The 24,025-nt window shown below is 45.4% G+C and overlaps 2 protein-coding genes across 3 annotated transcripts in view; one reads left to right on the top strand and one right to left on the bottom strand.

Moving 5' to 3' along the window:
- STK10 (serine/threonine kinase 10) overlaps positions 1-15,614 on the bottom strand; it is a 66,568-nt gene extending 50,954 nt beyond the window's left edge. Inside the window, exons 1-2 of one of the 2 annotated variants that reach the window (XM_033139943.1) lie at positions 15,511-15,611; positions 15,254-15,475 (exon numbers count right to left, since the gene is read on the bottom strand). In XM_033139943.1, coding sequence (XP_032995834.1) covers positions 15,254-15,409 — 156 coding nt within the window. In that variant the 5' untranslated portion in view covers positions 15,410-15,475; positions 15,511-15,611. Of the gene's footprint in view, positions 1-15,253 lie in introns of both variants that reach the window. The other variant, XM_033139942.1, reaches the window with a different exon arrangement.
- A 3,932-nt stretch (positions 15,615-19,546) lies between these two features.
- Positions 19,547-23,761, top strand: EFCAB9 (EF-hand calcium binding domain 9). Its single transcript, XM_033139941.1, has 4 exons — positions 19,547-19,715; positions 21,165-21,313; positions 22,499-22,675; positions 23,559-23,761. The coding sequence occupies exons 1-4, from the start codon at positions 19,580-19,582 to the stop codon at positions 23,712-23,714; spliced, it is 618 nt and encodes a 205-aa protein (XP_032995832.1). The 5' UTR covers positions 19,547-19,579; the 3' UTR covers positions 23,715-23,761.
- The last annotated feature ends 264 nt before the right edge of the window (positions 23,762-24,025 follow it).

Below are 24,025 nucleotides of genomic sequence, written 5' to 3'. Positions count from 1 at the left end.
TCTGAAACTAGGGATCCTAACCAAAGCAAGCTGTCAATATGAAGCACCAAACCAAAGCGGTTTTCTTTAGAATGAACAAATCTTTGCATGCTACATGGCCCTGCTCACAATACATCAAGTAATTGATCCTTCAGATTATCACAGGAGGACACCAAGATGGTTAATTGCTTTCTGATTACCTCAGTGTGACCTGTCTGCATCAATAATGTCCTACCCAGACACTTGGGGAAATGTTGACCCTACAGCCAGATCATAGGAGAGTTTGAAAGTGGTGCCATGTTAGAGTATCCCAACAATGGGGGTCGCCATGTTTACCTTGCAGTACATTACAGTATAGCAACCAGTAGCCAAGAAGCATCAACATTCAACTGAAGATATAGAGGCAAACACTTAAATTAGGTGATAACTTAAGAGGTAACCATTTATTTAAAACGCATACCCCCATTTTTCACCACATTCTGGAATAAATACCATTACTTTCCAAGGGATGGCTACGCTCATATATACCACTGTATGTAAACAAGCCAGGCGAGGTGTCTGACTTTGCCAGTATATACATAGAGAGATAAAGGCACACATGCATACAAAGCAAGACAGATGAGTTCAAAGCAAGGCTGCACATTCCTAATCATAACTCATGAAGGAGGTTTTGGAGAAGTGGTTTGGGAAAAGGTCACTAGATGAGAACAGGGAGTGGCATTTCCTCAGAGCATCCACGAAACAGAAGCTATGCTGTGATCAGCATTGATTCACAAGAATTTCATCTACAAAATAAAAAGGTGGAAGAATAAAGTGTCATCTCTCAAACTTTTACTCCTATGCCACGTTGATAAATTCATCGGAAGTAATGGGATCCAGCACATTTTATCTGCGTAGTCCAAATAATGGAGTGAGATCTTTAAAAATGCTAGTAACAATTATAGCACCACACAATGAAGTCAACCGCTGACAGCTCTGAAATGAATCATACTTACACGTGAGCCAAAGAATGTGCAAAGAATGTTCAGAGCCTGGAAAGGAGTTCAGAACTATAGGTAATAATTTACCTGCTGCCAAGAGGGGCAGTGAAGAACTTCAAAGGCATTCTAGTCAATCTGTACCTTTGAGGGGTGGGGGAACCCACAGCACAGCCCTTCTATGCCTTTCACCTCAGAATGCAGTGGAGAATCCTATCACTGCATGCTCTGCAATGTCTGGGAGTGTTCACTGATTGGCTCCTCCACAGCATTCCAAGGTCAAAGTCACAGAAGAGATGTAACAAACTCCGTTATTGCAAAAAAGATTACTGCTGGAGGCAGCAATGCTTCCAAAATGCCAGTTGCTGGAGACCCCAGGAGGCAAAGAGTGCTCTTGTGCTCAGATCCCACAAGCATCAAGTTGGCACCTGTGAGATCAGGATGCTGGACTAGATGTGCCATTGGTCTGATCCAGTATGCTCTTGTAATTGTGGATAAGGGTTGTAGTCTAGCCCTCTCTCCAATGCGTTGTCTGAAGGGAGTTTTGCAGCACGAGGAACATTCAAGCTGCAATCCTATGTACATTAGCCTAGGCATATGCTCATGGGTAGTGAGGGGAGAGCCTAGCGACGTCTCAGCTTGGATGACATGCTAAGTCAAACCTTGGCTTATCTCAGAGTGACACAGCAGTAGAAAGGAGCCGGGAGAAGCAAAGCGTTACAAGCACTGCTCAGGGAGCACACATGTTCTCACTAAGCCATAGTTTGGGCTCACCATGTTGTGTGAACCAGCTTGGAGAAGTGGCACAAGGCTGTATGGTGACAGGTAGCGAGCATGCTTAGTTTGTTTTTAATGCAATCCATTCTAGAACATGTAAACGCTCGGAGACCTGCGCTTCAACATGCATCCTTCAGCATGCAAAACATGTGCTCTACTACCGAGCTGTGTCCCACTCCTCTTAGGAGGAAACCTGGCCTGTAGCAGGGTATGTGTGGGTGGGTGGGTGTTTTGGGGTGTGGGGATTAGGAAGGATATTTGATCATAAAGAGGGCAATTTCCCATACTTGCTAGATGTTTCCTAGCAACTCATTGCAATTGACTTCTTTGGAACCACATTGCTGAGCAGAGGGTTTCTTGGCCAGCATGAGTCAGTATAAGGGAATGGGGTTTAGGCAGCCAATGCTACAGTGAGGTTATGTTTTTGTTTACTCTTTGTCTAACATGCCAGAAATGTGTCAGATTAAGTAGGTCCTTGTGGCAAGATTAGTTCTTCCACTTCTCTTCCTCCAATTATGAGAAATCTTCTCCACCACAGTTCTACTGTGAATTGGTAGTGCCCCCCTCCCAAAAACAGGCCTTCTTCAATGGGTCCCAGGGTGGGAACCATGGCAGTGGAAAGCGGTCCTATTTACAAACACAATTCCAAATAAAACTTGGACAATAGTTCACAGCTTCAGACACACTGCTATATGGGAACTTTCAGCCAGAAACTCTGACCTCTTCCCCACTTGTTACCTGTTTCGACTGCTGACCTAACATTTCCCTGCTATTTGCCACTCCAAAAAGTTGGTTATATGCTCAGCTAAGTGGAAATTCATTCTCCCAGTTTCAGTAATCCACCGACCACAGAGGTGAAGTGATGGGTATGCTTGCTGGCTGAAAGTGCATTTGAACAAATATTTAATATTCAGCTGCATACAGTAAAGGAGAATTATCTAGTGGTTGTATGAGAGCAGTCACAATTTTACTGTCTTGAATAGAGAGTGTAAGAAGATACTATACTGTTGCTCTGTAATCATGTAGCTTAAAAACCTGTTTTTATTTATACTGAGTTAGGTAGGTTTTTGTCACTCAGGTGGGAGACAGTAAAAGAGGTCAGGAAGAATTGGAGAAGACAACAGAGTGGAGAGGATAGATGTTGTTTGAATAAAAGTGGTAATGGGTACATTTAAAAAACCATCAGGTGAAAATGACAGTACCAGATTTTCATTCCAGCAGGTTTTTGCCAGCTATGCTTACCTTTACCTATTATTTCTGTCATTGTTACTGTATTGTGATTTTGTTGTGTTGCCCTGAGAAGTACAGGCTATCCATTGGTCTCAATTTAGGGAATGTCTGGGAAAACCTACTATGTGATGGAAGAACAAAGAAATGACAGAAACTAAATGGAAAAAGCAAGATAAGAGCTCTTTGAAGAAGGCATTGCAGCATAAAAACCAATATAAAAGAGAGAGGTTAAGAGGTTAAGAGTGTGGATTAACAGCAGTATTGAAAGCTGCAGATAACTCAATGAGTCTTCAGTTTTAAGCAGGATGCTTTTGGGGAAAGTTCTGGTTGCTGTGCTGGCAGGGGTTTGGATGAGACAGAGATGTCTTTTCACCCTGTCCTGCCTAGTTCTGCTGGAGGGAAGCTCCACCAGCAAGGGATGCCCTAATGTGCCTCCCCAACAGGGGGTGGGCAGCAGCTATTGCTGATGGTATGCCCACAGGTGGTGGCAAGCAGAAATGGCTGAAATGGGGCGTTTTGAGACTTATCTGCCCCTGCTGGAAGTCGGAATAGAGAAGGGTTGTTGTTTATTTGCCCTGTCCGCCCCCCCCCCCTTCTGCCCTTGCCAGCACAAGTGGAGGGACTGTGGCAGTGTCTATGCAGCTCTATTAAGCACTAAATGCCAAGAGTTTGGATTGCTACCAAAGTGCAGCTTGGGCTGAATGAATGGGATGAAAACCAAATTGAAGAGGGTTGAGGCGGGTGGGTGGGGGGAGGGATATTGGAAGGTTAAAAAGTGCAGTGCATATTCAGATATAAGTATTCCCCCCCCCCCCGCCAAAAAAGAGTGTCAATGGCTTTGTGGAAGGAGATGGCATTTCAGACACAGGACCTTCAGATTGAATGTCCGAAGCAGATTAGAACGTCAATAGGGCCATCATAGGATTGCTACAAACATGAATCTTCATGAATAAAGCGAAAATTGGAAAGGCTGTGCTGAGTGGCACTATTATTTCTCTAGTCATTGTAGCTGGATGTTTCAGAAGCAGAGAATGCTAGCCACGGAACAAAACACCTGTTATATGACACCATTTGTGTAAGAGCTTATCAGAATTGCTTTAAAGCTAACTGGGGCAAGTCAAAACACAGGAGTGCCTGGAGCGGACAGGGAGAACAGCCCATGAATGGAAGACAATAAGTATTTCATCCACATTAGCCTTATACAGCAAGTCCCAGAGTTTCTGTGACTTATTGTGAAGGCCAGAAGGCCTCAAATGGGCAAAAGAATGGGAATGAAGTTCAAGACTGAGAGCTATGCCATGCAAGAAAGCATAGCTGTCAACCTTTCCCCTTTTTTGCAGGAAATTCCATTATTATAGCATTGGGAAACAGCAGGGAAGGTTGACAGCTATGCAAGAAAGACCATTCAGTCAAACATTGCCCTCTAAGAGTTTCAGGTCTCACATAATGCACGCAGGAATCCCTGGAATATTTGAAGCATCTCATTGCCACCAGTGCTATGCTGACATTTTCCTCTTAAGAGAAGCTTGCTGAAGCTTTACCACAAATGTCAGAAATCTCAATTTCTGCTTGCTTTCAAACGCAAGTAGCTGCATTAAAAGGCCGAGATGTCCAGCAGTTACAGCAGAGGTCTGCAGTATGGAAATTAATGTCAAGGAAGTACCACATACAGCCCTCTCTGTGAACTGGTTCAGATCTCAGACAAGGCATGGAGGCAAGAATCCCCACCTGGGAGATATTTGGACCACCTCACAATAGAGGTGGCTCTGATCCAAAATGAAGCAGGCTGGCTCATGGGCTTTGGAGCTATGCGGGAGCCTCTAGAGCTCATTCACGTAATCAGGAAGGAAGTAACTTATTTCACAACATTAAAATATATTCATTGGCGGAAAATGGCACTGAACTGTAATTGTCACATGCAGAATTTGCCAGAGATATATTTGTACTCAAAATCCAGGAAATGTAGCACTAGGGTAGGGTCAAAATAAATTTCATTCAGCTAGGAAATGACAACATTGCATCTGACAAAATGATTGGATGGGGGAGAGAGGGAGGGGAGAAGGGGATTTAGAGTGTTCAGATCATTCAAGGAGGTGTACAGAATTCCCCAGCCATTAGATTCTAAAAATAATCACCACAAACATTTGAATTATAGCACAATCCTAATCAACATGTGAAGAGAGGGCAACCAAGATAGCAAAGGTCTGAAATCCAAGCGTTATGAGGAACACTTGAGGGAGTTGGGTATGTTTAGCCTGGAGAAGACAGAGAGGTGATATGATAGCTATCTTCTAATATTCAAAGGCTGTCATAGGGAAGATGGAGCAAGCTTGTTTTCTCCCGCTCCAGAGGGTAAGGCCCAAACCAATGGATTCAAGTTAAAGAAAGGAGATTCCAATTAAACAATAGGAAGAACTTGCTGTTCAGCATCGCAAGGTGGTGGACTCTCCTTCATTAGAGATTTTTAATCACAGGTTGGATGGCCATCTATCAGAGATTCTTCAGCTGTGATTCTTGCATTGCAGGGGGTTGGAATAATAATAATAATAATAATAATAATAATAATAATAATAATAATAATAATATTTATTATTTGTACCCCCCCATCTGGCTGGATTTCCCCAGCCACTCTGGGCGGCTTCCAGCAAAAATCAAATACAAAAATATCACACATTAAAAACTTCCCTAAAAAGGGCTGCCTTCAGGTATTTTCTGAATGTCAGGTAGTTTTTTATCTCCTTGACCTGTGATGGGAGGGCATTCCACAGGGCGGGCGCCACTACCGAGAAGGCCCTCTGCCTGGTTCCCTGTAGCTTTGCTTCTTGCAGTGAGGGAACCACCAGAAGGCCCTTGGCGCTGGATCTAAGTGTCCAGGCTGAATGATGGGGGTGGAGACGCTCCTTCAGATATACAGGACCGAGGCCGTTTAGGGCTTTAAAGGACAGCACCAACACTTTGAATTGTGCTCGGAAACGTACTGGGAGCCAATGTAGATCTCTCAGGACCAGTGTTATGTGGTCCCGGCGGCCACTCCCACTCACGTCTAGCTGCCGCATTCTGGACTAGATGACCCTTGGGGTACCTTCCGACTCTAGAATTCTATGATTCTATATTTACTCAGAAGTCAGTCCTACTGAATTCACTGGGGCTTACTCCCAGGTTAGCACGGTTAGTATTGCAGCCTTTAAAGATGATGATTTTGCACTGAATGCAGGATAAGGAGACAGACATTTTCAGTGTACTTAAGAAAATGGCTATTTGAAATGGAAAGTGGAGGACTGCTATAGTTAGGGTATATTGCAACACCAATAGAACAGAGAACTTTACAAAAACAAAAAAACCCAGACCACATTTTCAGCAGGAAGTTACTTCAGTACATTGTTTGCTGTAGAAACAGGCAGTGTCAAGAGGCCACACCAGCAAAACACATCCTGCCACAGTCGAGTTATCAGGGGCGTAGGTGTTCTCATCAGTAGCCTCTGGAACACAGCGATAGCATTTCACAAGAGGCACAGATGCATCCCTGCTATTTTAGCAAGGCGGGCAGCCCTGGTTTGGTGACACGCTCAAAAATGGAGATAAACTTTCCTGCTCCAGTATTTGCAGTTGTACAACATTCTAGCACAGGGCTCCCCAAACTAAGGCCTAGGGGCTGGATGCGGCCCAATCGCCTTCTAAATGCGTCCCGCGGACGGCCTGGGAATCAGCATGTTTCTACATGAGTAGAATGTGTGCTTTTATTTAAAATGCATCTCTGGGTTACTTGTGGGGCATAGGAATTCGTTCATATTTTTTTTTTCAAAATATAGTCCGGCCCCCCACAAGGTGTGAGGGACAGTGGACCGGCCCCCTGCTGGAAAAGTTTGCTGACCCCTGTTCTAGCAAGTTGACCTTCAGCCTGCACGTGGAAAAAGTTTCTTTGGGCTATTTTGCTTCAAGCATCCACCACTGTGGAATAGGTCTGTGCATCATACAAGCTGGTCAAGCATTTCAAACGGCCCATTTCAATGACACAATATACCTTTCATTTTCCTGGTTTATTGCTAACAAAGCCCCACCCACATAACGCTGAGAGTCACGCTCAGCTTCTTGATGCTTCAGGGCATCTGCTTTTACTGTCTGAGGAAAGGAAGAACAAAATGTTGGCAGCAGCAATCCCTTCTGCTGTAGATTGGAGACTGATTATACACACACACACACACACACACCAATGATGGATGGGGCCACTGCCAAAAAATGGCATCCCCATGTCAGGTTCAACTCTGTCTCTTGATGGGCAGTTCTTTGCACTCAGGAGTGGCAGCTGTTTATGGGGAATCGAGGAGGTGGGGGTGGGGGTGGTACAGAAAGGCAGAGCACAATGGAGTCCTGACACAGGGCAAAGAGCAGGATGTTAAGGAGGAACAGGAAGGAACTTGGCCATGAGCTGCCATTTTTAGTAGACGGAGATGGAAAGGATGTACAAAGCGTCCTGCAGTCTTCAGAGACTCTCTAAATTACAAGGGATTACCTTCTCATACCTAGCAAGCTCAGATGCACAGAACTGCAAAATCTAGAGTCCTCTCAGCAGAGCTCGTAATTGCTTTAAATGGATTTTGGACTGGATCAACATAAATGCTAAGCAGACTTTGTTTTAGTAGTTAGGAGTCTTATGCTTTCCATTAAGTGTTGCACCTGCCAGTGACATGCCTCGTGCAAAATCTCTCCCTGTTATCTGCTTCAACCTGTAACACCAATACTTCCTTTGAACCCCGTGTATATATGCAACTTAACCAAAAGGTCTGCTTTATTCTGTACTAAAAAGCTTCAATGGTGTAGAAACAAAATTATTTTAAAGGTTTTTTTTCTTTTTAAGGGCAGTGTGCTGACACGCTAACATCTGTTGCAGAAAACCAATCAAATTAGTATTGTTTTGCTGAGAGACACACCCATTAAAATGAATCTACTCAGCAATGAACCACCACACCACTGTCTCTCCCTTACTTTACTTCCCTTTTTTAAAACAACAACAAGCATTTCTTTTGTCCCAGTTTCCACAATTTGAGATGGGAGGTGTGATTTCTTATCAAGTTTCCCCTCAACATATACATGCGTTGGGGAAGATGATGAAAGACAAAGTGAGAGACACTTGTTCTAATCTAGGCAAGTTACACATTTTAAAGGCAGCTGATAAGCCTCATTTACCAGTAAAAAAAGACAGGGCAATATATTTTTTCCATAAACTCAATGCATGCAACCCAAATTCCTCAATGTAAAACATTCAGAGTGCTTATTCGTCAAGTTGTTATGGACCCAACAATTATTTTCTGTACATTGCTGGCAGACACAGGACATGATGACGAGGACATGATGAGGAATGCCTTGGGGACAGCCAAACTTACCCTAGTTAAATTGGTAATTAAACTGGGAAAACCGCCGTAATTACTGAGCCATTTGCTGGATGTCATAAAATTATTCCAGATTTACTGGGATAATTGTTGTTCATGGCACTGGCTCAGAGCTGTCTATGGCTTGATGCAATGGGTTGTCAGAGGGAACCAGAGCCTAGAGGCATCTGAGCCTCCTGCACCCTGCCTGGAAAGGATTGGACCCTCCTTGCTGCTCCTACTGAATCATCTGGAGGCAGTGCAAGAAGGTCCAATAGGACACAGAGCAAGGGTGGCAACCTTTGTCCCTGCATACGTTGTTGGCACTCCCATCTGCCCTAGGCAGAACAGTCACTAGGTCAAGGATGGTGAGAGTTGCAGCAGTCCCGCAATGCCTGGAGGACCATCGGTTTCCCCTGGGGTTCTCAAGCCCACTTTATCCTCCTCTCTCAGCATGGATCAGGCCATCTCAATCATAGTGCATGGCATCCTATCCCTGTTGAGGAACTGACTTACACAATACACCCGCTCCTTCCCTTCCTGAGTGCAGATAAATTTGTATAGTTCTTTTGCTCCATGGGTAATGGAGAAAGATGTCCACTTGGAAGAAGGGAGACATGGATGGCAGCTCCTTTGTCCTCTTGTCCATTGCTCTCCGGAGAGCAGGAAAGTTACCCACCTGCAAGCAGCCTGTGTTTTATTATTATTATTTCACAGGAGCTGCATCAACAAGCAACCTCAAGAGAGTGTAAGGCTTGCTAAAGACCACTTTCTGAACTACTGAGTGAGCTTGGCCCAATCTCTGCCTTCCACTTGGTGTTTTAAAATGAACTAGGAAGTCCCTGTTCTGGCTGAGAGGAAGTCTCATGGAGAGGTATATAAACTGCATGTATAGGAAACATATGTATTGATAGGCACTTCTTAAAATACTTTCCATTCCCCCTCCCCTAAGCTTTTTGTTTTCATTTCATAACACAAGCAAGGGAAAAGTATCCTTAACATGCCAACAAGATGTGAATAAATCACCCAGAATGGATGACCAAGAACCCTCAAATTGTTTGACACCATCATGATTCACCTATGACACCACCGTCAATCATGCAGTCTTGGGTTACCAAAGTTATACACCTCAAATTTACTGAAAAAACAAGTGCTGTATGAAGATTGTTGTGTGTGCGAATTACAGCCCAATCCTAAACCCCACTGAAGCCAGCAGGATTCACTCCTATGACTGTATGCATGTTTGTAATAACAACTCCGTAAAAATAGAGAGGATTATCTCTAAATTCGCAGGCGAGGCTGAGCAAAGAACAGTTTGCCCAATTCTTGTGGCTGAGGTGAGAACTGAAGCAGAGACTTCTCAATACAGGCTGGTTATTAATTCATAGAAAGCCAGTTCAGAGGAAATGAACGATACCTGAAGCTCTCTCGGCCACAGTTCAGTTTAGGGGACCGGAGCTGCTGCAGCTATCCACCACCCAGGCAGTATGAGTCCCACTATGAAATATATATGGTTTATATTGCACAGCATTTAAAACAAAATGGATGTTCTTATACAGCATGTTGCTTATATGCTATGTAGTTCAGTTTTCTTAGATTTAAACACCGCTCTGTTGGAGTGTTTTATGTACTCCTCACCCCATCTCCCAATCAACTACTAAGAGAACTGCATGTACAAGAAATTTGAGGTTCCGGACAAGGATTTGAAGCTGATAATCTGACAACAAAGCTGCCACCCTCGCCATGGCATTCAGAGGGCAGGGAAGGCCCAATCTGCCCTGTTTGTGCAGGCTCAAAGGTCTCTGGGCTGTGGCTCAGCACCAGTGACATCACCGGGCATACTCTGGAGCCTATGGGCACCCAAGCTTGCCATGCCCTCTTCCCATTCAGTTAGACAAGAAGTGAGGTCGGGAACTCTTCCATCTTACGTTACTTACAGCACAGTCTCATGCATGCTTACAGGTACTCACAGAATAAGTCCAACTGTGTTCAGTGAGGCTTATCTCCAAGCAAGCACGCATAGGATTACACCTTAAATTTGTTTATCTTTGCACAATTAAATTCCCTTCCAAACCAATATTTTTATAAGAAGCTACTCATACATCAAAGACTGCCCATGTCAGCAAGGGGGCGTAACCTGGCCCTCAAAAATGCTTCAATTCCACTATTTCAATGGGAAAAACAAAGCCACACTTTCCTGAGAGGTACTGCAAGAAGATCAAACCTATCCATTCTTAAAGAAATCAGCCCTGAGTGCTCACTAGAAGGACAGATTGAAGTTGAGGCTCCAGTACTCTGGCCACCTCATGAGAAGAGAAGACTCCCTAGAAAAGACCCTGATGTTGGGAAAGATGGAGGGCACAAGGAGACAGGGACGACAGAGGATGAGATGGTTGGACAGTGTTCTCGAAGCTACTAACATGAGTTTGGCCAAACTGCGAGAGGCAGTGAAGGATAGGTGTGCCTGGCGTGCTCTGGTCCATGGGGTCACGAGAGTCAGACACAACTGAACAACTGAACAACAACAAGGCCCCGCTGAAAGAAGTGGGACAACTTCTGAGTAAGCTTGCAGTGGCAATTGTGCTGTATCTCTCGCCCACTGGAGCTCTGCTTGACTTTGGCTGGATTTAAAAACAAGCAAACAGGAAAGGGGGTATAAAGAAGGAGAGAAAGGAGGTGGAGGAAATGGAAAAGTCTGATCAAGTACAAAGAAAGGAGTGGAAGCTGAGCTCATTCCCTGGGTTTTTGTTTGAACAATGAAGCCCTTGCCCAAAGAAAAAATCATGTTTAAAAGACCATGAAGAGAAATCATGCTTAAACGACCATGAAGTAAGGAGAAGAAATTCATGTTGGGTATGAATGGTACAATGATGGGGTTGAGGAGTGGTGCACTCAATCAGAATTATTCCAGGGAGGCAACCATGTCTGTTGGTTTAGCTGAAATCTTATGCCAATTTATAAGAAGCAAGCCCCACTGAACCAAATGTACAAGATTGTGGTGTCTTAAAAGTTAAGCTTTTGTTGGGCCAGAGCCCACAACTACTGGGGAGATGGACAGTCTTGGCAGCAGACATACACAGAACAAAGGGAAGGGGTCAGGAAGGCTGTTGGGGGGTTAGTTGTGATAATTCAGGCAGGGAAATAACCAGAGCATGGCCTTTAGACACACTTGAAAAGATCCATTTTTATGGATGTTAATTTCCAAATAAATGCTTTTTAACAGTGAGTTTTTAGTATTCCCAGAGCGACACATTCCTCCAGCTGGTATCACAGACTGGGTACCTCTTCTCCTGTTCCCTGTTTCTCTTTTATTGATGAGTGCAGTGCTCCCCCCCCCCCGTCTTAAAAAAAGAAACAAACAGAACAGGGACAACAAGCTGAAAATAAAATTATCCACATCATAATGCCACCATCCAAATTTATGATAGCCTATGACTGCTTTGGAATACTGTGTACTGTCCTGATCATCTCACATCAAAAAAGATATTGCGGAGTTGGGAAATGTTCAGAAAAGGGCGACTGACATGGAGCAACTCCCCTATGATAGGTGGGGGGCTTATGGCATTTGCTCCCACAGGAGACAGTAGGGGCCACCAACTTGGGTGGCTTGAAAGGAGGATTAGACCAATTCATGGAGGATATGGCTATCCAATGGCTAATAACTCCGATAGCTATGTTCTACCTTCACTGTTGACGGCAGTATGCTTTTGAGTATCAGCTGCTGCAGAACAGGATGCTGGACTAGATGGGACACTGGCCTGATCCAGCAGGTCTCATCTTACTTTCTTAGCAGGAGAGGCTTCTGGCATAAATGAGTGATTTCCAGGGACTTGCAGCAGCATTTCGGTCCGACAGTGGCAGCCTCTATCTACATTGCTTCTACTAAACACACAAGTTCAATGCTTTTCTGAATTGTAACAGGAAAGACGGTTCATTAGTACTCTTGTGGTTTGGATGGACACACCAACTCTTGCCTTCTAGAGTAGTGGGAACACATGCATCACATGGTTTAAATAGTTTACCACAATGGATTCTTGACAGCCATTATTGTGTGTAGTCAACAGAATTGTCAAAGAACCCAGATTGAAGTGCAGTCAGATGAGCCATTATCAGCCCTCCTCAAGCCTAGTACCTTTGCATATTGCTTAAGGCAGCTTTAGGCAACCTTCTGCCCTCCAGGTGTTTTGGACTACAACTCACCTCAGACCCAATTAGCATGCTGGGTATCAGGTTGGCTAAGTCTGCCTTGTGCAATTGTGGCAGTGTTATCTGTTGCAACAGCTGAAAAACAGGTCAAATTTTTATTCTTACTTCCACAAAAAGGGAGCTGCGGTCCCTGCACTACACCAGCCATTTCAGCAATGCAGTCACCGACTTTGTACTGCACTCACCAAGGGCAGGGGTCCAATCCAGTTCCCTCCATCCCTAAAGTCTAATGTATGGCCAGACTCCATCACTAGCCTCACCTTACAGTACCACCTCTATTTGCCCAAGCCCCAATCAGGCTCTTGCTAACCTTGTTTCCCAGAAATCTGTCTTCAATCTAGCAGCATTCATATCCCCCTGCAAATGAGCCCAGCTGGTCTCTCATTAGCTTCTATTACTAACAAGATTTGCCAAGTCAATCCAGGCTTCCCAAAAGGATTTGTCTGGTAAAGTTGAAGACAGCTCTACATTCAACACCTGAAGACACTCAAATGGGGGAAGGGGGGGGGAGGAAAGAGGTCTGAACAAAAAGCTATATATATTTTATATACATATATATAATGCACTAAGACCAACATCTGGAATAGCAAGTGATCATTCTGTAGAGCATCTCCCTGACATTTTATAAATAAAGCTGCCCGTTATCATGAATTGGACCCAATTAGTTGACTCAGCTGAGAAAATCTATGTGGCAAAGAGCAGTCTTCCCCAACCTGAAGTTCTTCAGATGTTTTTGACTATAACTCAAGTCTCCCATCATCCCCAACCTGGTGCTCAGTCGGCGTTATAAACTACAGCTGTTCTCAGCATGTTGACAACAGCTTTAGATCTTAACACCTAGAGGGCGCCAGGTTGGGGAAGACTGATGAGCAGTATTGTCAAACCATCCAACTAGAAATACCTACTAACAGGAACTTGATGTGCCTTGCTGGAAACACACTGGGGCTGAGCTTCTAGGGTTCCTGCTCAGAGGAGCTTACAATCTAAGAGAGAGAGGTATTGGATGGGGGGGGCAGGGAGAATAGGGCAACGAAATGCAGGGCACCCCTAAAACTGCACTACCTCTTTAATCCAAGATTACTCCACACCTCCCTTGAAGGAACACACAGTCTATATGATTTACAGACTTCTGGCAAGACATGTGCTCCTGCGGGGGGGGGGGGGGGAGAACCCCCACTACATGGACATACAGAAAAGAGGAAAAGGGATGGAGTTGGGGATCAAGTGTCCTCTTTTCTGTATGTCCATGTAGTGGGGGAGGACACTTGATCCCCAACTCCATCCCTTTTCCTCTTTTCTGTATGTCCATGTAGTGGGGGAGGACACTTGATCCCCAACTCCATCCCCACCTGTTGCCATGAATTTCACTCTCATAAGAAGCAAGGATAAATTAAAAAGTCTCTCGTTGAATATTTTCGAAAATTCCCCCATTGCCCAACACCATTCCTACATGAAACGAAACCCATTAAGAATTTGCTGTTAACCAAATGGAAGAAGGATTTTAACCTCCTCTCAAGGCTTCGCAGGCTACATGAATGTGACAGCAGCTATGGGAGGCTACTAGCTGTGATCGCTTTCCAGGGCCAGAGGCAGCATGCCTATGAATACCACTTGCTGGGGGAAATCAGCAGAAATCAGCACTCATATCCTGCTCAGGCACGGGTCCCACCACTGGCCAACTGTGTTTGGGTGTCATGGTGGGGCATCAAATTATTAAGTTATTTAGTTTAATATTTATTGTACTTTCAATGTTGTAGAAGAGGAAAATTGTTGTGGAGCTTTCTACCTTAAGTGCCAGAATAACTTGGCTGTGCTTTAGAACTTTAACTGGTTCAAGCAGCAAAGTATTTAGAGCCGGCCCTTGCAGCTTCTGGTTGGCCACTGGCCTGGCCTATGCTGGACCAGAGAGGCCTTTGGTTGGATCTAGCAGGTCTATGGCTATTTCTCCTTGCAATACTTAATGCCTTTCAATCGCTGAACTGTTATTATTCACACTGGTAGGAACAATATTTCTCTATCCAGGAAGGTTTGCAAGGACTTGCCATGTGTACAAGGAGTAAAGTTATCCAAACAAAATCTGTATGCACACAGCTGTGGGGTTTGCAGGATTCCTCAACCTACTAAAAAGCCGGGGGAGGGGAATTGGGAAAGGCAGTGATCATTCTGATCTATCCACATGTGTTCCCCATGCAAAAGTTACCTCACACCACGGGATACAGATAAGTTTCACATTTATGAATGCCCAAATCCAGCTTCACAGTGGAGTTGAAGCAATGAAGCAGAGAAGGAAATGCACTTCTTCAGAGAGGACGTTACTTGTTAAAGTGACATGCTATTTACTCCCCCTCCCCCTTTCCCAGAGTACAGCAACAGAAGTATAACAACTTATCCTGTAGGTATGAAACGATACCCCTAAGTGTTTGGGGGAAACTCCACGTGACTTTGGTGAAAATAAACTCTCAGCTCCTCTGAAGAAACAGTCTCGTGTCACGGCTCACCACCTTCCCCACCGCATACATTGCTACCATAGGCGGTTTGCAATGTGTTCTTGTGAACGCGAGAGAGACTCGAGAGATCCCATGCGTCAGCCTTTCCTTCTTCGTTTCGTGAAGTTGCCGGTTCTTTTACCTTTTTACCCTACACCACCAAGCAAACCCCACACGCCTACAAGGCGCGCCGAACTCGAACTCGCTCCCTGCACCGCATTTTCTTGCTCACCTTGTACACTTTGCCGAAGGCGCCGTCGCCCAGTTCTCCGACGATCTCCCACACCTCGTTGGGGTCCAGGTCCCGGCAAACGTGCTCATACTCCTTGGATCGGCGCTTCTCGAAGGCAGAGAGGCGCAGGATGCGACGGAAATTGGCGAACGCCATGGCACTGCCCCGGGCTGGCCCTCGATGGTCTGACCATAAACCGAGAGGGCAGAAGGGAAACGGGTCCGGCGAGCCCCGGGGAGCAAGCAGGCGCTGCGATCGGCTAGTCCGCGAGAGGCGAGCGGCAGCAGGCACCGGCTGGTTTGGCGGCAGCTCTCGAACCCAGAGCCGCTCTGGAGAGGAGCGCGCAGCGGGCAAGAACTCCTGCCCGGCAGACGCACCGTTTCAGTGCCTCGGCTGGGAAAGCAAAAGGATCGGCTCAGCCTGCACGGCTGCCTCTCTCTGCGATTCCGCGGCCACGCGTGGAGTGGCGCGCCCCCTCGCAGGAGAGATAAGGAGCCGGCGCTCCGCAGCGACCACCCCGGGGCCGCTCCGGCCCGGCCGGGGAAGAGAGCGCTCAAGGCGAGCGCGTGGAGTGGCCTCGCAGCGCCGCTTCACCTGCTCGGACTTGGGCGCGCATCTCTACCCCCGCCCCGTCCTGGCCACACCGGGAGCCCTCAGCGTCCCGCTCGCCCCGCCTCCTCCTCTCTGAGCCGCCACTTGCGTGTCTTTCCTGGCCCCGCCCCGGAGCCGTGGGTCGTGTGAGCCCGCCCCCTGCTTGGCCAAACAGCCCTCCGCCGCTTCCACAGCGTCCCTCCTTCGCAAACACCCCTCGCAAGGGGACAAGGGAATTGTAGTTTCCGTTTCCGATTCCTTTGCCTCAGTTGGGGATCGGGAAGAAGAGGAGTCTCTCCAGGAAGGGAAGCCACCCGGCGAGCAAGCGAGCGGTCCCGGCTGGCGCTCAGGTGGCTTCGTGGCTAAGACGCGCAGGGAGCTCCAGGCTACCCCGCATGGAGGCTTCAGCTGAAAGCGGGATGTTATCTCGTGCGCCGCCGGCACACCTTCTAACTCTGGGGAACCGGGGAGGATTAAATCACTTCTGTGGAAATGGTCGGAAGGGAGCTAAGAATGTGCGTGTCGGGGAACGTGTCATGAAGGAACTACGAGAAGAGATCTAGCAACTCCGCTTACCTGGGAGGGAGCGCCACTGAATGGAACAGGAGTTCCCTTTCAGCAGACATGGCTCAGATGGTGGAGCTGTAAATGTAATTCTTGAGCAGAGAGTCTCTTATTCAGATAACGATTTGTAAATTGTAGCTCTGCATTGATTAACAACACTAGCTTTAGGGTTGCAAAAACACATAGACCCACCCCCCACTGCGTTCCTGAAGGGTGGTAAAAGCGGAATTTGAATGGGTGTCTTTGTAAACAACCAATATTTGTGTGGAATTAATAATATTACCACCAGTACCCATGGTTTGGTGGCAGTGGCTTACAGTCACCTAATTCAGAATACTGTAATCAAAGCTGCTCCACCCATAAGGCTGGGTGAAGCGCTTGCCTCAGGTGGCGGAAGTGCAAGAGGTGGCACTCTGCTCACTCCACTGCTTCTCTCACCACCAGAACGCCACCCTCTTGCTGGCCACACAGAGGTGTTATGGTGCGCGGCGCTGCTAATCATCTTACCCACCCCAAGGCAGAGGAGCCAAGCGGCAACACTTTGTGGAACCCCCTGGCTTTTGCCGAACTTGGTGGGAGCTGGGGTGTTGAAGTGGTGGCGGCGTGTCATGGCGGGAGCAGTGGGGAGAGAGCAGGAGGCAGCAACTCCCTTTTTGCCTCAGGTGGCAGAACAGGCCAGGGCAGGCCACCCCTGATTATAATATAAAATTATTCAGAATAATAGCATGTCTTTAGTGGGCTTCATACAACATAACACACACACACCTATTATAAGTCATGCCAAATTTACCTTGTAAAAATGTCAAGGGGTAAGTTAGGGTTACAGCAAGCAAATATGAGCCAATTGCAGCTGTAATCAATGGCCGTTTGCTGAACCTGTCTTCTGAGGGCCCTGCTCTCTCCTTTGGCTTCTTCTAAGCTCACTTCTGTAGTTTCCGAGGCCTCTGTATGATCTTTCCAGCTTCAGGATTGCCTGATTTGCTCTGATGACCTTTGTTACTCTTGCAATTCCACTATGACCTCACAGAGGCTTAGAGTATCACATCCCTTTGGCTGTCATTGGCTTCGTACCTCTCATCTCACAATGGGGTTTTGCAAAGATACTATCCGGCAGCTGTACTGATAGGATAATGTTAGAGAAACCTGTTTTGAGATCCATGAACCAGTTTTACTAAATGAAACATATACTTTAGATTGGTACAGTAGTCTTGGCAGAAACAGACCACTTCTGCTGCTCATACATACTAACAAATGTAAATGAATAGGGACATCTAGAGGAACTGCTTGGAATTACAGAATTTGGAAATGACAGGACTTGCTATGTGGTAAATCTTCACTAGCTTTGCCAGTTGCCATTTTGGCTGTGCATCTTGTGACCCACCAAACTGAATCATCTCCAGCTGGGGTGGGAAAAGCTCCTGGTCTGAAACTCCAGAGTTCTGCTTTTCCACCCAGGGGCCACATTCCCTCTGAGTCCTGACCACCCTTCCAGGGGCCAGTTTCTACACATGCTCATACATCCTCCTCTATTCTTCATCCACATAAGCAAGAGGCATTGTTAAAGGACACATTCATGTCTGACAAAAAACACCCAATGAGGCGTGAAGCCAGGCCAGTGAGGGCCATGGCCTGGGGAGAGTACCAACGACAAGAAAGAGAGGCCTAGATAGCAGCATTTGACCCCCAGGCCTGAGGTTCCTCACTCCTGGTATTGAGTAGATGGTACGGTCTAAATCAGCATAGCTGTCAACTTTCCCCCCTTTTTAAAGGGAAATTCCCTTATTCTGAATAGGATTCCTCACAAGAAAAGGGGAAAAGTTGACAGATATGAATCAGGCTTCCTCAAACTTGGCCCTCCAGATGTTTTTGGCCTACAACTCCCATGATCCCTAGCTAGCAGGACCAGTGGTCAGGGATGATGGGAATTGTAGCCTCAAAAAATCTGGAGGGCCGAGTTTGAAGAAGCCTGGTCTAAATGGACCAAACTGTTGACTCTGTATAAGATAGATTTCTAAGTACTGTAGCCTGTCAGATATTGAACCCTGTTTTTGCAACTCCAGGAAGAAAGCACAAATAATGACCCAAGCCCTGAGAGCCTGCCATAAGTGGCAGGTAGACTGTTCAGCTTGGTGGGTTGTAAGTTGTTACTATTCTTTGTTTTACATTGATGTTGTGGGTTTTTGTATGCTGTTAGCCGCAATTCGTGTTTCCTTTTTGGGGGGTGAAAAGCAAGATATAGATTCTTAAAAATAAAATAAAACTGCTAAAACAAGTAATTTGTGATGCCCTGAGTTACAGCTTCATGATGCCCCATGTAGAAAGATTAACAATGACTGATACCAACAGGGGGCAACCCCACCTAGCCCCTGCAATGAGAAAGGCAGCTGATAATATGAGAAAGCCACTTTCAAATCTCTGTTAAGCTTCAAACCTCCCTGTGTGGCCTTGAGCAACTCACACTCTCTCAATCCCTCCTACATATCTGGGTCATTGTGGGCTAACACAACACTCTGAGGTCCCTGGGCGAAGGATGATGTTACCTGGAAACACAAGATGTTCTCATGACATTTCCTTAGACAAGAAGGCCCTTCCAAGTCCACAATATGCAACATGCAAAGTTTACATCAGGATTGTGGAAAAGACTGGTATGTCTGGTTGTAAGGTGGTCAGGTGGTAAAAACCATGAGGCTCCTGCACCTTTAAGAGCTGTGTAGAGAGCGAAATTGATGCAGGTGTTGCTTGCATGGCTAGTTTACACCTGCTGAAATTTGCCCTTCTACCCAATTATTAAAGGTGCAGGAACCCTGTCTGCTTTTTTTCAACTGACCATTCTACTGGGCACACAAGCTATGGAACCCAAACCTGTGCAGTGCACTTTCTGCCCCTATCTCTTTTCTGTTTCTACCTTCACCTTGAAGATTGCAATTTGAGGGAAAGTAAAATGCGCATTGGACTCCAAATCATCCCACCACCACCACCAATGATCAGCAGTTATGGGAGTTGTAGTCTGGAGACCCCCGTTTCCCCTTCCCATGGTAGAAGTGGGTGTGGGTGTGTGCTCTTTTCATCCTCCTGTTCTGGTTCCAAGGTGGAATTCTTTGACTGTGATGCAGGCGTCGCCATGAACACCTGCCAGCATTCCGCAGGTGAACAGTTTTAATTGTCGGCAAAATGAAGCTGAAACCCCAATGCTTCCTGCACTTTTTGTGTTTGGATAAGATCTACTGCTTGTTATCGGTCAGAAACGCAAGGGCACTGGCGGCCTACTTTCAACTGCTCGATGTTCACAAAAATAATTCTCTGAATGGTAAGTTTCACACAGAAGCTAAAGTTAGACCACAAAGGTGTGAACTGAAACTCCCAGCATCATCTCACTTTGCCTTCAAGCAGTTGCTGCCCATCAGATCAGCTAGAAAGAGGGACTTCACGTTGATCGGAAGGAGGAGGTGGGGATCAGAGCAGAGGGGTTTGGCCACAAGCCAGATTATAAAAAGAACCACCCCGGACTGGACCAAATATCTATCTGGGAGGGTACACTGTTTGCACTGCTGGGCGGGCAAGGCATCCTTGGGAAGTTTACACACAAAGTGTGGAACCATAAGCTTTCCCTTCTTCATTGCCCCTAGTATCTGGAATTCAGAGGACAAAACTATGTTTAACAGCAGCAGCCCAACATGCAGAACTGGGTCGGACAATAAATTCCTATAACTTGACATGGTGTGGTTTGGAGATTTAAGTGTAGGGCAGGTGGCTGTGGAGAACAGAACTCTTTCCTTTGTCTTCCATCTGCTGAAAATATACAGGTTTTTTATATATAAAAAACTACATATAGTTTTTTTAAAAAAAAATCGGAAGAAACCCACACTGGATCAAAAATGGCTTACTAAAAAGCTATTTTGAGTAACAAAGCATGGCTGCAGGAGCATTCAGCCTCCTGCTGGCATACTGTGATTTGAAGTGTCATTGTTGCATCTAGCTGCTCCTCAGTGTTGTAGCTCAGAATTCATCTGCTCATAATCCATTCCTGGGGCAAATGTAGGAGTGGGTGTTTTCTGAATATCGTCTCTCCTAACTTATGCTTTGAATATAAGCACATTATGATGAGTATGTGTTTTCAAGTAAAGTCATCTTCAGTTGATGGCTGTTTAATGAGCAACAGTACTAGTTCTGCGACCACTTTTAGACCTCAGATTGCACTGCCCATGCAATTTGAGGATTACGTGAGGCCAATGAAACGGTACGTCTCTTTCCAACTAATGCATGCCAAACATTTTGTGCCAATCAATCCAAAGGGGGAAGCTGATTTTCATGTTGTGGGAACATTTATTGCTAGGGGAGTGTGTTACCAAGATGCTCAGTATAACTGGAACTTTGCACATGCCTCAAGACTGTGTGCATTTTGGCTTTGCTCTTGAGCAATGTGATATGGTCTAAATTGTCCCTGCCCCTCTGCCATATCTATTGCAAGCAGGTGCTCTCACTAAGTCTTAAAGTAATGGAGGCAACCTGCACCAGTCACCTTCTCCTGTAGTCCGATTGCCTAAACTTACATTTTCTGGTAAAGTACTTACTGGTACTCCTTCCTTGTAGATAAAGTTGAATATTAAGAGCATGCTCTGATTGACAAGGCAGTAAAAAGAGGTCTCCTGGTCGCTCTGTTGTGGGGAAACCACATTGTATTCTGAGATGAGTATGTAATTAAAGATGTATTTAATGACTTATTTAAAACACACATTTTTATGTGGATTTCTCCCAGATCTGCAGTTTTACCACTTTCTCCACTATGTAACTGACCTGAGCAAGGCTCAGATCATGCTGGTGTTTGACTTACTGGACTGGGATGGCACAGGGGAGATCGGCTTTGATGAATTCTACATGTTGGTGTGCATCATAATGTCCCATGAGGTAAATTTAAGTGGGGCTGGGGTAGGGGAGATGCTTCTGGCAGCAGAAAAGGTAGTAATGTTCGGTACAGTATGTTCTGAATTTAGCTGAATAGGAGGCATTAAATGTAATATGGAGCGAGAGAGAATACATGTCCACCGAGCACTAAGAAAAAACCTCAGTTCTCATATCACTAATGTGGTTTCCACTGGTGTCACTACACTCCCAGACGTTTGCCGTGGTGCTTGTCAATGCCCCCTGCAGCTCCCTTTTTTCAAGAAAGTGCATTTGCTTGTCTTGCGGAGGGGTAGCTTGTTCCCGCATTTTATTTGTAGGTTTTATTCATTCATTTGGGGGAGGTTCTAAGCATTACCAATTATTCTTCTGTGAAATGGTATTTTGTACTGTCTATGGAGGTTTTAGATTTCCAAATACAGTAATATTTTCCAAAAGATTGTGAGCCCATGCCTTTGTTCATCATAATGAATTGGTTTAGGCATGATCATGGTTGAGGAAACTGGAAATTGTCAGGCCTGCACACTGCTCCCCTTCTCCTTCCCTCGCACCCACCCTGCCCAGCTTTAACACAAAGATGCTAGTTTGTGTTAAACCAAGGTCTCCATTACATTCAAAACAGGGGATCTTGATTTAATGGTGGCTTACTAAGCTGGATCAGATTGTGGTTTAAGATCCCGGTTAGTAAACCAATATTTAAATCAGATCTCTACTTTGAAGATGGAGAATTAGGATCTCTGCACTGACGCCAACACATGAAGAAGTTGGGGAAGGGACACACACCACCTAGAGGAGACATCATACTGTGCAGGATTCTCAATGCATTGCCAGTTCCAAAGTTCTTGGACAATGCAACCTCAATTTCATCTTTCATTAAACTGATCTGGACAAATCTAATGCTTCAGTTCATACAGGAACCATTGCATTTTGGAGACTACAAATTCTGTTCTCCTCAGTGAGGTTTACCCTAGTTTCACCATCTGAGACAATGGTCCTATTGCTCTTAATAGCAGCCTCAAAGAAAAGAAAACACAAAGACCGGAATGTGCAGATGAGGAATGTTAAAAATTCATATTTCCCCCCATAACATCGGAGTAACATACATGCCAATGCTTCGGTTTTATACTGCTGAATTTTTTATTGTAAAAAACCTCCTTAATTTCTGCTCTTAACTTCTCTTTTTGGGATCAGAACCACCTTGAAAAGCAGTTCATGTATCGTCATTGTCATCAAGTTTTTGAGCTGCTGGACATCGATGGAGGGCACACAGTTGGCCCAGCAGAGTTCCAATCTACTCGCTTCCTCTTTAATATTAAAAAGACCGAGCTGAGTCAGATATTCAAGGACTTTGACATCTCTGGTGATGAGGTAACATTGTGTGTGTCTGTTGGTAGGTGAGGGTGAGAGAACAAATGCATGGGGATATGTGGGTTCAGGGGCATAGCAAAGAAGGGCAGGGAGGGGCAGTACAACAATAAAAATGCTTAACTGCCCAATCACGTTGGTTCTGCCCCCTAACAAAAGTCCTGCCCCCCCAACAAAGTCCTGCCACCCCTATGTGTGGGTCCCTCCCCTCCACACCTATATTGTCCCATCTCAATAAGTCTTTGGCCTTCATTAGGCTGAAGAAGCCTCATCTAAGACTGCAACAACACACACTATTGTTCCCTGTGATGTCATGTGATTGACAGGTGGGTGGCAGTCCTGACCACCTGCCAAAATTGGCATGATGGGATGGGTTTTTTTAAAATTAAAAAAAAATCCAGTCGCCAGCCACATCCAGTTCCACACCCCCATTTTATAACCCCATTCAGAAGTCCATGGTAGGATTAGTTTATGTTCACAAGAATACCATGCAGTCCTGAGCTCCCTTGAGCCTACCCTTTTATGAACTTGGCAGCACCTCATGAAGCTGCTAGTTCCTCTGTGTGCGGGAACCATACCACACACATGAAAGGCATGCTAGCCTTAGACTTGTTTACCCATCTAAGATTCAGTTAATTATAGCAGATGTTACAGAAACACGTTACAAATTCCACTTGTCCATTTGATAATGCAGGCCATAATGCCTACAAAAAATTCTTGACTAGAGAGATCTGAGGTTTACCTTCAAGACTACCTCAGAAGGGCAGAGGGAAGTCTTAAAGGGAAGGATGGAAGAAGCCACGTTCCTCCCATAGAATACTTGCTTATGAACTAGCCATTGATATTTCACTAAACTGCAACATTACCTTTTCCTTTCCATCACCAGCAACTAAACTACAAGGAGTTCAGGATGTTCACTATCTTCTGCATTGACAGACAACAGAGGAAGGCAAGGGAGAAACTGAGGAAACAGATAGCTAAGGCTGCAGCTGCAGCGGCAGAAGCAGAATCATTATCTGAATTTTCTTTCAGTGACCTTTAATTACATATGGAAGAAAAGAGTGTTGTTTCCCCGGCAGCCAGAAATTTTAAAAACGAAACAACTCGTCTCCACACCACATGAAGCAGAACACACGATAAACACTCATTAAAAACAATTTGCAGGCTGTTTACAAAGATCAGAAGAGAACAGTGAGAATAAAATGTGTGTTGGGCTGTATTAACACAAAAACCTTCTAAATAAATAAATAAATGTTTTTTTTTTCAAAAAAGAGCCATCCATGCTAGAATGTTTGCTCTTACTGCAAGAAGACCCACACTGACTTTGTCCCCTCCTCTTTCTGCCCCCCACCC

Source organism: Lacerta agilis, chromosome 2, assembly GCF_009819535.1.
Source record: "Lacerta agilis isolate rLacAgi1 chromosome 2, rLacAgi1.pri, whole genome shotgun sequence".
In the NCBI taxonomy this organism is placed as follows: domain Eukaryota; kingdom Metazoa; phylum Chordata; class Lepidosauria; order Squamata; family Lacertidae; genus Lacerta; species Lacerta agilis.
Note: the sequence above shows the minus strand (reverse complement) of the source record. Positions and strands in the feature narration are given on the sequence as shown.